At 58.3% G+C, this 16,730-nt stretch overlaps 1 protein-coding gene across 6 annotated transcripts; it reads right to left on the reverse strand.

Annotated features, from left to right (window-relative positions):
* Positions 1-2,756: 2,756 nt before the first annotated feature.
* Positions 2,757-13,273, reverse strand: ARFGAP1 (ADP ribosylation factor GTPase activating protein 1). Of its 6 annotated transcripts, XM_065921633.1 has the most exons (14): positions 13,126-13,273; positions 10,190-10,253; positions 9,879-9,988; positions 9,594-9,765; positions 9,035-9,135; positions 8,560-8,646; positions 8,161-8,257; positions 7,394-7,450; positions 6,889-6,921; positions 6,160-6,189; positions 5,449-5,505; positions 4,913-4,972; positions 4,305-4,381; positions 2,757-3,405 (listed from the first exon to the last, which is right to left on the reverse strand). In XM_065921633.1, the coding sequence occupies exons 2-14, from the start codon at positions 10,247-10,249 to the stop codon at positions 3,063-3,065; spliced, it is 1,284 nt and encodes a 427-aa protein (XP_065777705.1). In that variant the 5' UTR covers positions 10,250-10,253; positions 13,126-13,273; the 3' UTR covers positions 2,757-3,062. The 6 variants fall into 6 exon arrangements, with proteins under 6 accessions (XP_065777705.1, XP_065777708.1, XP_065777707.1 ...); XM_065921636.1 differs by lacking the exon at positions 4,913-4,972 and having other exon boundaries at positions 4,305-4,375; XM_065921635.1 differs by lacking the exon at positions 4,913-4,972.
* Positions 13,274-16,730: the final 3,457 nt, after the last annotated feature.

Raw genomic sequence — 16,730 nt, forward strand, 5'->3', positions numbered from 1 at the left:
CTTTGTTTCACAGGGTCTGTCCCAGAGAAACCCATGGGGGAGGCCCCTCAGGGACCAAGATCACATGTGGCCCTGGGGGGCCAAGCTATGAGTAATGGGCAGGGGGTTTCTGGTGGCCTGGGTGAGTAGCAGCCTGGAGCAACTGGACCCCAGGGTCACACCAGCAGCCACAGCCTCCTCTCTCATCCAGCATCGCCTCCCAGGACTTGTGACCCCAAACCCGAGCCACTTGTGGGACTCTCCAGAGCCCAGGCCACCCCCACTCTGCCCTGCCCAGCCTCCTCGGCACCTGCCCCTTCTCCACAACCCTCCCCAGTCTGTGAGGGCCAGCCAAGCACAGCCCCTCCCTAGCCCTCTCAGCCCACCCAACAGCCTCAGGGCCTGATCCAACCAAGGCTTGTGGTGGGGGCGGGGAAAGGCACCAAGTCTAGGCCCCAAGCACTCCCCTGCTGGACCCCAGGACACACCCCCCCCCCAGGACCGCCCGACTCCAATCTGGACCAGCCCCCTCTCCCAAGTACTCCGAGGCTGCCAGGGCCCCTCTGGGTTCAGCTTCTGGAGGCAGAGGTGCTCTGGGGGAGGCAGGCACAACACAGGGCCCTCGGGCTGCTGGCCGGCAGAGGCCACCATCCAGAGTCAGGGCTGTGATACTCACTGGAGACTGGGAGGGGCTGGTGGGCAAATATTGGGGGCTGGATGCTGCTGAAGAGTGAGGCCCTTCCAACTCCTGTGGAGGCTCCTGTCCTCCTCCCTGGACCCACAGCCACCAGGAAGGTGCTGCTAGATCTAGTCAGCGCTCCAGCCTTGCTCCAGGTAGCTTGAGACCCCTCTGGCCTCCGCCCTACCCCGTGGTTGGTGCTCCTGCAGCCAGGAGGGGTCTGAGGACCTGAGGCGAAGGCGGTCCTGAGACCTGCCGTGGCCTGAGAGCCGCCTATGGCTTCGCACTCATGACTGGACACCACCATGGACAGCCACCACTGCAGAGCTAGTGGATGCCCTGCACTGGGCACTGGGGGTGCAGGTGGGCCCTGCAGACCCAAGTGGAGGCCAGCAGAGGGCGCCTGGCCCAGCGGCCTCAGATAGCACTGACACACGTGACCTTGCACATCCATGGCTCACAGGTGCTCGGGACACGTGTGTACACAACCACACAGCACACCAAGGCGCTCTCGAGCCAGTCGGGTCCTCAGCACTCCCGGCCGGACCCCATCCAGCCCCCCACCTGTGCATACACCCAGGAGTCCCTGCATCCAGCAGGTGCTCCACGCACCCGAGCCTCACAGCCCACCTAGCGGGGTCAGGGCTCAGCCAGGGTTTGAGTTGCCCTCAGAAAGAGAAGACTGAAGAAGGAAATGGCAACCCGCTCCAGTGTTACTGCCTGTAGAATCTCAGGGGCGGCGGAGCCTGGTGGGCTGCCATCTATGGGGTCACGCAGAGTCAGACACAAATGAAGTGACTTAGCAGCAGCAGCAGCAGAAAGGGAAGAATGGGGCCAGGCTGGCCCCTGCTGGGTGAGTCCTGTCAACATCCGGAAGCTGCACAGCCACTGTGGCCCTCACTCCAGTGTACAGGTGGGGCCTCTGTAGTGGGGAGGTGGCCCCAAGAACCCCAGTCCTGATGTTCAGGAAGGGGCCTTCAGGGCTGAGCAGAGCTTCCCCAGCCTCTTGGGGAGGAGGTGCAGGGGGCAGGGCCTCCACGCCCAGTCACCAGGAAGCCCTGCTCTCTTTTCCTGTCAGGCCTGGCTCAGGGCATGGGGACCCAGGAGAGCCACCATCATCTGGCTTGCAGGTCTGGGCCTGCGGGGCAGGGCCACCATCTGGGAGTGATGACCGGACATGGTGGCAGCAGAGCGGTTCGTGTATAAAGCAGAGGCCCAGAAGATGAACAGGTCATTGGGGAAAGGTCCCAAAAAGAAAGCTAAGCTGGGCAAAGACTGGCCTTGAGATGTCTCCTAGTCAACCCTGGAGCCTTGGCGAGGAAGCCTGGGGCAGACAGGTGGCAGGGCTGGCCAGGCTTCAGCTGGTGGTTGGCCTGGCCTCCTGGAGCCAGAGCCTGGGTGGCACAGCACACAGCAGCCAGGGGCCGCAGGTGGCTGCACGGCCGACAGGTGTGCTGTCCAGAGAAGCACAGGCCCACCTGGTCATCACAACTGGGACTCAGCTGAGAACAGGCTCTAAGACCATCCCACCAGGGACCTCACCTGCCCCAAAGTGCTGCCCCGGGACAGGAGGACACGGAACCACCCAGAAAGCACAGCTCTGGTCCAGAACCTCCAGTGGCCCAAGGTGCCCAGGGTCAGGAGGTTTCAGGAAAACGAAGGCCCATCTGACCACCTGCTGGCTGCCCCATGTCTAACCAGGGCAGGAGGGGGCAGTGCCAGTCTGTCCTTACAAAGCTGCTCTCCCAGGCAGACACCCACTGGGGACCTTTCTCCCCTTCGCTGGTGAGGGCGATGCCCAGACCACCCTGTGTCTCCAGGTGCTGTTGTGACAGCAAAGCCCCGCGGGGGCAGGGGAGCTGGATGCTCAGGCCCTTGCCGCCAAGCCAGCCAGGAGCACAGGGCTGACAACCACCTGGGCCCAGCGCTCCCAGGGGAGCCCAGTGGTTTGGATTGAGGTTAGGAGAGCTGCCGCTCAGGCAGGGCTGCCACTGGTCAGCATTAGTGCAGACAGGACTGGGAAGGGGAGGTGGAGGCAGCGCTCAAACCTCAAGCAATTTCTTGCAAAGAAAAAAAGAGAGCAAACAGAAAGTTAAAGTCCCTTCAAAGAGAATCTGGCCTCGAGCATGTGTGGCCGCGTGCAACACTGGGAGAGCATTTATTACCGAGCTCACTGGGGAGGGGCTGGGTGTGCTGGCCCCGCAGCAGCAGGGAGCCCCGCCTGCAACAGCACCCGGCTTGGGTTCCCTGGAAAGCGAGCACAGAGACGCAGAAGTGCCCCCACTCCCACAAGCACGTGGCTCTTGGGTCTCGGCTGAGGCTGTCTTCTTGCACGTCCGGCATTTCTTGGGTGGAATGGAAAGAGGGAGGAGGCGGAGCAGCCGCTGCACCTGGCCTCGGGGCCCTACCAGTCCTGGTTGTCCCAGCCATCGTCCACCGCAGGTGGCGGCGTGGCCTTCTTGGCAACCTTGGCCCGGCCCTCCCCACCACCCCCCCAGGCCTCCCCGCCGTCGCTGTTGTCGCTGATCCTATTGTTGGACGCAGACGCAGAGCCCGAGCCCCACACATCCCAGCTGTCCGAGCTCCTCTTGTCGGCTGAGGCATCCGCACATGTCCAGCTGTCGCTGCTTGGGGACCGGTGGGCCCTGGCAGGGTCAGTGCTCCCGAAGGACTCCCAGAAGCTCTGGTCGAGGGTGTTCTGGGAGTTGTCTCCACCGCTGTTCTGGTAGCTCGGGCCCTCCGGGGGTCTGGGACAGACAGGGCTGTCTGAGCTCCCAGAACCAGAAGGTCACCATGGGGGCCCCAAGCCACCTGGCCTCCCCTCAGCCTCTCCCTAGCTAAGTCCGAGTTTCAACCCAGAGTCCCGGTCCGTGCCCCTCAGGGTCCTGGAGCCTCTGCCCTCCTCGAGAGCAGAGGACGCCCAGCCTCGGGGTGGCTCCACCATGGAGTTGAGGCCGTGGAACCTGCTGGAAGGACTCAGGCCGCTTGCCACCAGAGCCCACCCTCCATCAGTCCCACCTACGTGGAGGATGTTTCAGAGGAAAATGTAAAATACTACTTTCCTGCAACAAATAAGGGGAAGAAAACCCAGAGACTTGACCCTTCTTTGCACGGTGGAACCAGCTCAGGATGAGAATTCCTTGCCCAACCACAACCTCACCACTGAACATGTCCAACAGTGCCGGGAGGAAGTGGCTGGTCCATGAGCAGGCAGACTGACAGCACCTGCCTTGGCAGAGTGGCTGCTGCTCTGGGTCGGTCATAAGCTCGTCCATCAGAGCCCCAGGGTCCCATCCGAGTCAGAGGAGGAGAAAGCTGACCCATGGCTCCCAGCAGGAAGGCCTGGGCAGAGTCCTGAGTGCTGGAGACCTTGAGGAGGTGGGTCAAAGCCCAGCAGCCCTTCCTCTCCCTCAGCCTGTCCCACAAGGGCAAGGCTGAGACCACCCTCACCACAGGGGCAGCAGTAGCTTCCGGGGTAGAAGGCAGGGCTTCAGAGCAAGAGGTTGAGGCACCAACATGCCTCTCTGCACCTCCAGGGCTCCAGGGGCTTCTGACTATCACCCAAGGCCCTGAGGGAGATGCCCAGCCTCTGAGATCTGGTGGAGATCTCAGAAGGAAGCCCACTTCAGGAATGGACACAGCATACCTGTCTGATGAATCCTCTGCTCTCCCAGAAAAAAACGTAGTGACGTCCCGCCAGCCCCGGCTGCCAACTCCCTGGACCTGGAAGAGAGCGGAAGGCAGCTCAGCCAGGCTCTGCTGGGAGTATGCAGTGTCCAGAGACCAGGGTGAAGATTAGAAATGCAGTGACACCGCCAAACTCAGGCCAGTTTACTGGACAGGATCGAACGGGGACAGCGGGATGCCTGCCGTGTGGGCCTAAGAGGCCACGGCCGGGAGAGCCTGCGGAGAGGCTCTGTGCTGGGAAGCAGGACCAATGAGCCCCCACCCATAGCACTAGGCGGAGAGGCAGGCCACCCACAGCACACTCACCAGGAAGGTTGGCAGCAGCAAGAAAAGAATGAAAGAAAATAGCAACAGGTTAGTGGCTGGGACCGGCGCTCGTCCAGGGGTTTCCATGTTCCTCAGGCTGTCGGCACCAGAGCGTCTGCCTGACCCTCCTTGATCCTACAGGCCCTTTGGACCAAGAAGAGATGCGCATGAAGCGCTGGCCCTCCCCGCTCGCGGTTCTGGGTGCCTTGGAACATGGAGACGCTTCCAGCCGAGCCCGCATGTCAGGCAGGGCTGCCCTACCTTGGACGCCAACTCAGAGAACCCACTGGACACATCATCAAAAATCTTCCCCTCCTTCACCTGGCAGACGGGAACAGCATCGTCACAGCCCAGCAGACACCCACTGCCTGCACTCATGAAGGCTGCCGCCCACCAGCACCGGCTCCAGGGACTTTGTCTTTGCGCTGTCCCCTCCCCAGAAGCAAAAGGGAGGGCCGGCCGACCACCCTGCAGCCCGGGCCAGTCTCACTGGACCCCCACCCCTGGTGATCTCTGCGTTGCCCCCTACCTCCCGCACAGGCTGGCATTGTCCTGCCCTGGCCACTCCATGTTCCCTTGCCTGTCTGGGCCTCCAGGGCAAGTGGCAGGACGCATGCCCAGCCACGCAGGAGCAGGGTGCAAGGCCAGCCCTTGCTGAGCTCAGGGTGAGGGCCCACAGGCACCAGGGGCACCAGGGAGTCTGAGGACCCAAACAGAGCCCCCAGGAGCAACTGCCCCTCGAATGAGAGCCCTGGGAACTGAACACAGCTGAACACCAGGAGTTCTCCCCATGTTACCTTCTCCTGGGCAGGTTTGAGGACGCTCTCATTCAGACTGTGGCCCAACTCCGACGCCTGTTAGAAGGACACGATGAAGAAAAGTCATGTGTGTGTGGCGGCATGTTCACTTCAGGATGGCAAACTGCCCGTGGAGGGAAGGTGGCTGACAACGCCTAGCCACTAGCACATGATGTTCCTGGCTGTCATGGAGGCTGGGCACTGCTGTCCCTGGCCTATGGGCTCCTGAAGAGCCCCCGTCGTCCCTCATACAGACAGGTGTACCCCCAGTCCCATCTGCCCTCCAGGGACCCCCAAGGGAGTTCAGACAGAAGGGATGGAGCTGAGGGTGGCGGGAGGCCAGGCCAGGCCAACCACTCAGGTCGGGGGCAGACAGGACAATGGGGAGACGACCACAGTGCGGGGCCCTCACCACTAGGACCAGACTCTTTCAGATTATTCAGCTGAAGATAATTAAATCACATCATGAAAATTTCCCTGTAGACCTCAGGGTACCCCGGCCCACTGGTGTCCCTACGGCAGCCCTGAGCGCTGGATCCCATGCCTCCTGCCTGTGACACAGATGCTCAAATGGGAGCCCACTGGTTGGGGAGCAGCTCTTGAGTGTGAGCAAATGGAAGCCCCAACATGCTGGCTGCAGTGCAGGCGCGTGCCGGATACATGTTGGAGGGTGGGGCTGGGGGGCATGCACGAGCACAAACGGGGCCTTACCAGCTCTGGCTGCTGCTTGGAACCCCAGAACTTTACCCAGACAGCGTGGGGAGATGGGGGGGGGAAAGAGAGAGAGCAAGGCGGTAGGCGCCATGGTCGCGACAACCAGGACAGGGTCCCACGGGCACCGCACCCTCTCTAGACCCAGCTCCTCCCACCTGACCCTCCCAGGATGACACGAGCAGGCGGGGTGGAAGTCAAGTGAAAGGAGGGCTTAGAGACGTCCCTGAGTGGGGCTGGGGGAGCTCAGCCCTCAGGGTGGGAGGGGCCCGCATGGTTCAGAGGCTCCTCTGCCGGCCCCCAAAGCCATTACCCCAAGTCCTGAACCAAGCCCAGGGTCGGACACCACACAGGGGATCGCCAGGACTGCGAGCCAAGGTTTGAAAAGAAGACAAACACTGGGCCCCCACGTGGCCAGAGAAGGGAGGGCACTAACAGAGACAAGGGATGCTGTACCCTTGGGGTAAAACCCCCATCCCCAGGGAGTGCTGGGCCTCCCGCCCGTGGCTGCCCAGACCCGCACATGGCCTCCTTCCCCACAAGGCCAAAGGCACAGTGGCCTCCACCTCCCAAACCCACAGGCGCCTGAAGTGACACAGAGACGTGGGAGCCTGAGAGACAGTTCCGTGCAGGCCTGTGTGCGTCTGACTGCTGGTGTAACACAGGGCACGGGGAGGCCACCCAGCCTAGAGACGCCCCCAGTGCCAACGCAAAGGCTTCCTCCAGTACCTTCTGACTTGCTTGGGACCCGAACTTTGTCGCCTGAAAACAAGCACAAAGAGGGTCTTCTGGTCAGCCGCCCGACACTGGGTGCCGGAGCTGCGCATCTGCAGGGCCTGGATGCCCAGGCCCGTTTCCTGACAGCCACGAGGACTGGCACTCACCCCACAGTGGCTCTCAGGCCCCGCAAGGCTGCCCTCCACACCTGCTCCCCCAGGAGCTAGACCATCAGGGTAGGGTAGGGGCACCAGGGCAAGGGAGCAGGCCCGACGCCGACTTTCGCACTCTGGACACGGGTCCCTGAGGCAGGGTGGGGCCGCGTCCAGCGAGCTCTGCTGTTTGCTTGAGCACAGCTGGTCATACTTCTCTCCTCTCGCCAGCACCCTGGTTGCTCTCAGGGTCCCTGGCAGAGGAGCCGCTCACAGAAACCCCTGTGGGGCAGATGAACTTGTGGCTGGAGCCCTGTCAGGACCCCTGGCTGCCCGGCCTGTGGTGTCACGGGACGGGTACTTACGCCCTCCTTGGCCGCTGAAGCGAACCTGCTGGCTCCGGTAGCAAAGCTGCTCCAGCCCTGCAAGGAAGCCACACACAAGCCATGTGGCAGCTCCACGCACAGACACAGGAGGGCATTCTTTGCACCCATGCTCCGTGGGAAAGACACAGCCAGGGGCCCCAGAAGCAGCCCAGGTCCACTCCCTGGAGACAGCCCTTCCCACCAGGCCGCAGGGGTCATGAAACCCGTTCTCCTTTCTGAGTCCGAGGTCATTTCCCCTGAGCCTCCGTAAGAGAAGCCAGTCATTGGATTAAATCCCCACTGGGTCTGTGCTTCCCGGAGAGATGTGGAGGCACCCTCACAAGGACCTGACAAAGACGCTCAGCTTCTGGGGGTAGGATGGAAGGGACACAGGGACACGAACTTCACACCTTGGGAAGCGCCTCTGAAAAACAGGCCAGGCTGATGGCCCCTTCTCCCCTGGAGCAGACTAAGCCCAGAACCCATGCATTAGGGCAGCCCTGTCAGGAGGGGCAGCCAGGCAGGCTCCACTCAGAGCCCGAGGTCTCCGGGGAAAACATGCCTTGCTAAACCTGGGGCATGTGTGTTATATGTTGTAGCCAAAGTAAATGAAAGACAAAACACAAGTGGGATTAAACCCTGTAAGCCCAGCTTTAAGGTGCGAAGTCAGTGTAGGAAAGGGGAATGGGGCCAGTGCAATCCTAGGATGGCTGGCCTCCAGGAGGCCCTGGGGCATCGGGGCCGGGGGGCTGGGATGGCATCCTCACCGAATAGAGGGACGACATGGCGCTGTTGAGGAAGTCGTCTTCCCTCTTTGGAGGCGGCACCGTGTTCCCAAACCCCACATAACGGTTCTCCTGGGCCCTGGGGGACACAGGCAACAGGCCTCCTGCTCCTGACAGCCACAGGGTGCAGAGGCACCCAGACCCAGATACCGGGTCACTGCCAGAAGTGGGACATGCTCGTCCACAGGTCAGGCAGGTTCCAGGAAAGAATCACGGCCTTTCTCTCACTGGTTTTCTCACTCAAGCACCCTCCTGAAGCTGCTACTCAGGACCCCACAGGGCCTGCTAATCCTGCACCCACCGCACACATGGGCAGCAGCCTCAGCCACTCTCACAGTGGCCCATGCCCCCAGCCTCCCCTGAGCACACCTAAAACCCTACCCTTGATAGGAGCCAAGGTCATCATTCAGCCAGTCCTCGAAAGCCTTGTCTCCAGAAGCAGTGGAGTTCTGCAGCTGGCCAGAGGCTCTGCAATGGTGGGTCAAGAGTAAGAGGCCAACAGAGAGTGGGTACATGCCCTCAGGGGTCTCTGGGAGGTGCAGTCACGCCCACCTGCTCACACCTGGCTTCTCTGAAAACTAAGCTGAACAGAAGGCAGCTCAAGCTTAGGTTCAGCGGCTGAAGCTCATGAGAAGCAGGGGAGGCACTGCTCTGGGGGGACGGGGGCCACAGTGGATCCATGCCGGCCTGAGCCTGCAGGGGGGGCTGCAGGGAAACCAGGGGGATCAAGGCCACAGCAAGCACTGGGCCGCGGTCTGGAGCCCTTCTGACCAGAATCTCACTACTGAAGGGGGAAGAGGAAGGGGCTGGGCTGAACCCAGCATGGAGCTGGCCAGAAGGCTGGACAAGTAGCTACCGGTGGGTAGAGGACAGCAGCGTCCTGGGCTGAGGCGGAGTCCAGCTCTGGGCGGGCGATGACTCCAGAGACCATTCTTTGCCTTCGGCCAGAGCGGCCACCTGCCAAGGGAACCTGGGTCAGAGAGCAGGGGCCTGTCAAGGTGGCCTGAATGCTCCTGACCGCAGTGCACTCCCTGCCCCCCACACAGCCCCTCCGGCTTAACACCACGGGCTGGGGGCTCTGCCGGGTGTGGATGCCAAACGGGTAAGCTCTTGGTCTCTGAGGTCCCCTTTTCACACCGCAAATGATGGGCCTCCCCCGGCAGGCACTGCAGTTCTCAGGAGAGTTTTAGCCACACGCATAGAGGTGTCTGGACACAGTGCTTTCCTGGAGGCTGGGAGGAAACCCCATCCTCAGCCCAGTAAACCACAGGCCCCCCAAGTCCCCCAGGTGGGAAGAGCCAAGGCCATGCATGCTGTCTCCATGTGGACTGCACGTGACCTCCATGGTCAGAACCACAGGGGATCTCCGTGCCCGTGGCTGGAGCAGCCTCCACGTGGCAGGCGGCCTGCCTCACCCGGTCCCTGAAGAGGGCAGCAGCCCTGCTGTTGTACTTCTCCTGCAGCGACCAGCAGGGGTCATAGTCCTCTTGAGACTCCAGAAACTCCCGGAACCGAGCGTTCCCGCCCGCCTTCATCTTCTCCAGCTCCACGTCCTTCCACTTGTCCATCGTGACGGAGCGGACGAAGCTGCACCACAAAGGGCTGGCCTGGTCACCGATGCCACCCCCTGATTCAGAGCCCGGGGGTGAAAGGGGCCAACCTAAATGGGGGCCCGCTCCTCCCCACCCCCGCGCACTGACCTGAGGTGAACCCCAAGCCCACGGTGCTTCCCCGAGCACTCCAGGCAGATCCAGATGCCATAGGTCACGCTCACCCACTGTGGGTTGAAGGCGCCACACTCGAAACACACCTGCGAAGGGTGTCCAGGGGCTTGTCCAGGGGCTGAGATAGGACCCAGGGACCCCCAAGACCCAATGGTGGCCCCAAGAGCAAGAACAGGGAGGCTGGTTATGAGGCGAATGGTGACAGGGAGAGAGGACTCTGAGACCACACACCACCCAGAGAGGTTCCTGAAACCTGAGCTGGGTGTTGAGGAAACGCAGATGCTTACATTGTTTTCATCTTGTGCCCGAACTTCCTTAAGAACTTTCCTGGTTCTTGGGCTGGCCATGGTGCTGAGAAAAACAAGATTTTCACAAGAAAATCAACCACCAGTGCAAACATACTACAAGATATAACGTCAAGGAACCCCAAGAAGCTGCTTGGAAGCTGTTAGGGAACAGGACAACTCACTGCAGGCAGTGCAGGGGCCCCTCACTGCAGGAACCTGCTCTACAAGTGCAAGGAAAAGCCCAAAGCAGTGTGGATGCTGCCAGGCCAATAAAGTGATCATGCGGAGCAATGTGCAGTTACTAGACGCCGCTTACCACGTTGCATCAAGACTGTGTAATTTATGGAACAGTTACTGGTGAAGTTACTGGTCAGTTACTGGTGAAGCATATCTATAAAATGTGCTCAGAAATGGCTGCTAAATCTCTTTTCCTGCCTTCAGGGCAATATACTGGACACAGGCTGATGGCACCTGAAGTCAGGGAGCCCCACATTTTCAGTCCCGGCAACGCCCCACCCCCCTCAAGCCAGCGCAGGGAGGCTCCAGGCCTGGGGCAGAAGCGGTGGTCCTGTCATGGGACAAGGCTGGCCTCCCAGGGGCCACCTGAAGGACGGAGGTGACAGAGAGCATGGCCACAGCAGGGCATGGGCAGGGGCCTATGGACCTGCAGATCTGCCACAATGCCTCACGGGGACGCTGTGGGAAATAGCAGCCACACAGCCTGGGCTGAAGAGAAAAGCCATTCATTTCTTTGTAGATCTCCTAGCTTCGGCCAAGTTCAAGTTCAACGGTGGCCTGCTTAATTCATGACCAGGAAAGCTGATACAGTAAGAATCAAGTCAGGGAGGGAAAAGGTGCCCAGCATGGTGGTGGGTGTAAACTAACCCTAACCTGGCCGGGGTCCTGGGACCAGAGTGTGCCCACTGTCCCTCCAGCTTCCCTGGCAGGACATGTCCCGTCGAGGAAACACAGACCACTGTCAGAGACAGAGCCACATGCCTGGGTTGCTAGCGGTGTTTGCAATCTCCAACCCTGCGCCCACTGCCTGAGAGGGGTCTGTTCCCGCCAGTGTCCCTGCCAATGCAACAGCATGAAAACCCAGGAGTATCTTGGTCCGCATCTGCCTGTTACCTTCAGTTACGCCTCAAGGGGAGCCGGCTTGTCCCCACCACGCTTCCTGAATCTAGAATGCCAAACACTCACAGGCCCACTTTTAAGCTAGATGAAGTTAGTAAATAAATATCTGCTTTCTGCAATCCAGGGAAACAAACTAAGGGTTTGCCCGAGAGACCTTTCTGCTCTGTATGTCTCTGTGCTGCTCCTGAAGGTATCGAAGGCAGCCACCTGAACCCACAAACTTCCCAGGCCTCTGGCACCTGGCCCGACCCATCGAAGGGGGACCCTGTCCTCATGCTGTACCCACAGCAGGAAGGCAGAAATGGGTGGCCCCTGGGAGCTTTTTCCATAGAACTGTGCCTGCCCAGGGGCCCTGCTCTGGCCGATAGGACACAGGCAAAAAGAAGTCAGAACTAGGGTGAGCCTGCCCTGAATTTGTAGTTGTGTAAAAGAAGGCAGAGTGAGGACTGACAGAATGACAGTGGGGGGAAACCCGTAAAAGTGAACTCACATGAAAGTGAATGATGTGAGAAGTGAATTCACATGAAAGTGAATGACAAGAAAGTAAATGATATGAGAAGTGAATTCACAGGAAAGTGAATGACATGGAATAGATTTAAGAGCAACTTTTCTGCATGAGAAAACCATTTAATTCTGTGAAATACTAACTTTAATACATGAGAAACAAATACCTTCTTTCAAAACCATAGTTTATCCTGAAAAAGAATCCAAGAACTCCTGCTTTAATACTTGAAATCAAGATGGTAACACACAGCTCTCTGCAAGAGGACATGGCTTCAGTATACAGTAAACCAAGATACTTTCTCAGCTCATGAGAGAAGCCACTTGTCAGACCCTAGAACACAGTTCCCTAAGTGGGAACTTCTTCAACACTTGAGATTAAAAGGGATGACTTAAGCACACCGCTTGGGGCTGTCACCAGCAACAGGGACAAATCATGCTCATCTTTCTCTGAAACCACCTGAGCACTCAAAGCACCTACATGGAAGGAGAGCCGTTTCTCACCCTAAAGCACTGTTACCTGTGCACTTCTGCTGGGTGGGGAAGAGATGCCAAAGCCAACTTCAACACTAGTTATTCCCTGGAACATTATGACAGCCCCATTTGGCACAGAAACCCATGGTGGCTGGACCCTTAAGCCTGCGCCAAATGAGCACAGTTAGCTCTCACATCTGTGGCAGGCGAGCAGCTGTTTTAACAGGGCAGATGAGAAACACAGTCCTTCTACTAGACGTACATAAGCTGAGGGAGGATTCCAAAGTCCTCTCTCGGTTTCTTCTCCCTCCCGCAACACGGTCACCCACCGCCAAGGGGTGGCTGCCGCTCCCTATGAGACCAGGCTCTTCAACCCCGAGACGAGGATCCTTCCCCCTGAGGAGTGGAAGACCCTTCAGAACTCAGAAAGAGGCCTGACGGGACCCTGAGTCCGGAACAGGTCTTGGATCCGAAGGAGGGGACCCGGCAGGGCCGGCTCGCCCTACGCAAGGGGTGCAGATGAACAAGGGCCCGTGACAGTCTCAGAGAAAAGAAGGTTGGGGATCTGGGGAGCCCTGCAGGGCGCGTGGGGGTCTGGGCGGGGACGGCCGGAGGAGGGGTGCTGTGTGTGTGGGGGGGGGGTGGCGTGAAGGGGGGCCGTGGACCAGCCCCGGAAGGACTGGGGGAGGGCGAGGTGGGCGCTTCCAAATCCTGTGGAGGACTGCCTCAAGGGGGGTGGGGGTCTGGCGGGGGCGGCCGCCGGGAGGGGCCGTGGACCAGCCCCAGGGGGAACCAGGACCTCCAGGTCTCGGTCGTGCGCTTACCGGGCAGGGCGCTAGATCCTTTGCGCCGGGTCGGGCTGGGGTCAGGGCGGGGGTCCCGGCGGGGGTCCGGCCAGGGTCTGCCGCGCCGCGAAAAGCAGAGGACGCGAGCCGGCCGCCCACCCGGTCGCCACCCGCTTCCGGCTACGTAGCGCTTCGCAGGGTCTCACGGGAAGCCGGGGGCGGGCCGGCGGGGGCGGGACTTCCGCCCTGCCAGCTGGGCCGGAAGCGCGACCCTCCTCCGTCGCTATAGGGACGCGTCCTCCTTTGGGCTGCTGTGCCAGAGCTGTTAGTCGAGCGGGGATTGCGGTGTCCTGGGGACCGACAGTCACGCTCGCCGGCGCTGCCCCGTCAGGATTCGGACGGGATAAAGATGGCCTGCTCAAATTAGGATGATTCATGGCCGTTTACTTAACAAGGGGGCTGATTAGGAGGGTGTGAGCAGGTTTAGGGCACCGCAGGAATTCTGCGGAAACCCAGTGCTGGAGCAGAAGAGCTGTGACGTCAACAGGCTCCAAGGGGATGGGAGAGGTTCCGACTCTGGAAGGACAGTGTTGCCCTCGATGCCGCGGCCCCAGAGGCGCTGTCATCTCTGGTTGTGGGCATGGCCAGCCCAAGGAAAAGATACAGAAGTGAATACCGGCTTCTCTGGTCTCTTGCCCTCTGGTCTCCCGATTTTGCCTCCCACTGGCCAAACCCACAGGTGTAATCTGAGGTAGAGAAGGGTGGGGGTGGATGTGGAGAGCAGCTGGAGATGTTGCTAGCAGGCTGCAAAGCAGTGTGAATAGTAGAATCCCAAGTATGGGAACTATGACTGTAGGAAGAGAACTGTCCAGACTGGTGATCTCTCTCTGGGGAGTGTTACTGCAAGTGATGTTTGGTTTTGTTTTTACTTTGTGCTTTTCTGTGTATCCACACACTCTGCATTGATCTGTGTAACTTTTGGAGCGATCCAGTTGCCTGGTAACTCAGCTGGTAAACAATCTGCCTGCAATGCAGGAGACCCCGTTTCAATACCTGGGTCAGGAAGATCCCTGGAAAAGGGACAGGCTACCCACTCCAGTATTCTTCAGCTTCCTTGGTGGCTCAGATGGTAAAGAATCTTCCTGCAGTGCAAGAGACCTGGATTCCATCCCTGGGTTGGGAAGATCCCCTGGAATAGGGCATGGCAACCCACTCCAGTATTCTTGCCTGGAGAATCCCAGTAGACAGAGGATCCTGCTGGGCTACAGACTTGCAGAGTCTAATAAGACTGAGTGACTAAGCACAGTATGAACATTTTTACTGAGGTAAAATTTACTTTCAGTGATTTACACTCAATAGGTTTTGAGAAATGCATACCCCAGTGTAACCTCCACCATAGAACATTTCCTTTACAGGCAACTACTGTTCTTATTTTTATCCCTGTTTCTTAGTTTGCCTGTCCTAGAACTTTACATAAGCAGAATCATTCAATAAGTACTCTTTTAAATGGTTTCTTTCACTTAACATTTCAGCTGTTCATTCCTTTTATTGCTGAATACTATTCCATTCAATGAACATCTCATTTATCCAGTCACATACTGGACAATGAAGTCATTTCTGCATTTTGACTATTGTGGATAAAGCTGCCCTGAAAATTCACACACAAGCCTTCTGGTGGATGTATCTTAACATTTCGTTTGCACAATTACTTAGACGTAAAGTTGTTGGCCACCTCACGCGAAGAGTGGACTCATTGGAAAAGACCCTGATGCTGGGAGGGATTGGGGGCAGGAGGAGAAGGGGACGACAGAGGATGAGATGGCTGGATGGCATCACTGACTCGATGGGCATGAGTTTGAGTAGACTCCGGGAGTTTGTGATGGACAGGGAGGCCTGGCGTGCTGCAATTCATGGGGTCGCAAAGAGTCAGACATGACTGAGCGACTGCACTGAACTGAACTGAAAGTTGTTGGGTGATGGGGGAGGTGTGTATTGAATTTCATAAGAAATTGTGAATCAGTCTTCCAAAATGGGGGCACCATCTCATGTCCCAGCAGCAGTGTGAGGGCTCCAGCGTCTGCAGGTACTCTGAATTATATCTCATTTGTAATTCCCTCCACTGCTGGTTGAAAGTTGCCCTGGAGGTTTACCTTGGCTTCCTGGCCAGTCCAGCCCACGCTGTGCCCAGCTTAGCATGAGCATGTCCTGCAGGCAGGGGAAGCCCTCAGGATGGAGCCAGCAGGTCTCACAGGGAGAAACTGCTGGCATGCGCAGAAACAAGAGGGCTGAGGTGATGTGGACAGGGCACCCACAGAGTCTACACAGGGGCAATGTGAGGCAGTGTAGATTTCAGCACAAGACCCTGGGCTTCAGAGAGCAAGATCCCTGTGCTGGATTCCTTACATGAGCTTCCTGGAGGAGGAGGTATGAAGGATGTTGAAAGGTAGGAGAAGAAAAGGGAAAGTGGTCCTGGAAGGGCACAGCAGAAGAATTGATACTTTCGGATTGGGTGTTAGGGAGTCCCTTGGGCAGCCAGGAGATCAAACCAGTCAATTCTAAGGGAATCAGCCCTGAATATTCATTGGAAGGACTGATGCTGAAGCTCCAATCCTTTGGCCACCTGACAAGAAGACCCGACTGAGTGGAAAAGATCCTGATGCTGGGAAAGATTGAGGGCAGGAGGATAAGCAGGCAACAGAGAATGAGATGGTTGGATGGCATCACTGACTCAATGGACATGAGTTTGAGCAAACTGTAAGAGACAGTGAAGGACAGGGAAGACTGGCATGCCGCAGTCCATGGGGTCGCAAGAGTCGGACATGACTGAGCAACAACAACAACAAAGAGTAAACACTGGGTAGAGGCTAGATGTTCAGTTTTCTGACCATAAAGTCAATCCTCACTCCACCACTGGGGGGCCTGGGGCCGCGGTCTTCCCCAGAGCCAAGAGCAGAGGGAGGGCCCTCCAAGGACAGGGAAACCTGCTACATTGCAGCAGCTGTGGCGCCCCTGCCTCTCTCTCTGCCATCTCAAGGCTGGCACAATGACCAAGTGACAGAGGATAAATCCAGGTATGACTTGGTGAATGGTGCAGAACATGGAACTGCAAACTGAAGGTGTTTTACTGCCCCATCTAAAACACGTAGGTAATTTGTTTTTCTTTCACGACCACTTCCAGTCAGAATAACATGATCATCTTAGTGGTTTCCTCCCCAGGGCTCCCGAAGTTCTCGATGTGAATAAACTGAAGGGAACACAAGAGCAGCAAAATGAAAACCTCAGAGTAAATGCCACGAGGCAAGGGCCAGCCCAAGCCCACAGTCCACCTACAAAGTCACCGTAGGCCCCCTTGGGTATGGGCCCATGCAATGGCCACGTGGTGTCGACTCTCACTGTGTGAGTGCTGGGTCAGCTCTGGTGGATTCGACCAGATTGTTCACAGAGCCGTTGTACCAAATACCCTGATGCCGGTGCACCCGTTTCTTAAGTACGACACCTCCTGGCTGAGTGTCATCGGCAGCTCATCTTTGTCACACTGTGAACATATGTGTTGGCACTGCTGCTTTGATTTCCATTTTCATAATGGTGGTGGAGCTGGGCGCATGCTCACTGGCCTGTGGACACCAGCCTGGTTTCTGTGCTCT

This window comes from Muntiacus reevesi, chromosome 2, assembly GCF_963930625.1.
Source record: "Muntiacus reevesi chromosome 2, mMunRee1.1, whole genome shotgun sequence".
Classification (NCBI taxonomy): Eukaryota; Metazoa; Chordata; class Mammalia; order Artiodactyla; family Cervidae; genus Muntiacus; species Muntiacus reevesi.

Coding starts and splice junctions, on each gene's coding strand:
- ARFGAP1 (XM_065921633.1), bottom strand. CDS start 10,249: ATGGCCAGCCCAAGAACCAGGAAAGTTCTTAAGGAAGTTCGGGCACAA. Junction 6,922..7,393: donor CTTCAGCGGCCAAGGAGGGC/GTAAGTACCCGT, acceptor GCTTGTTTTCAG/GCGACAAAGTTCGGGTCCCA. Junction 6,190..6,888: donor GGTCCCAAGCAAGTCAGAAG/GTACTGGAGGAA, acceptor GTCTGGGTAAAG/TTCTGGGGTTCCAAGCAGCA.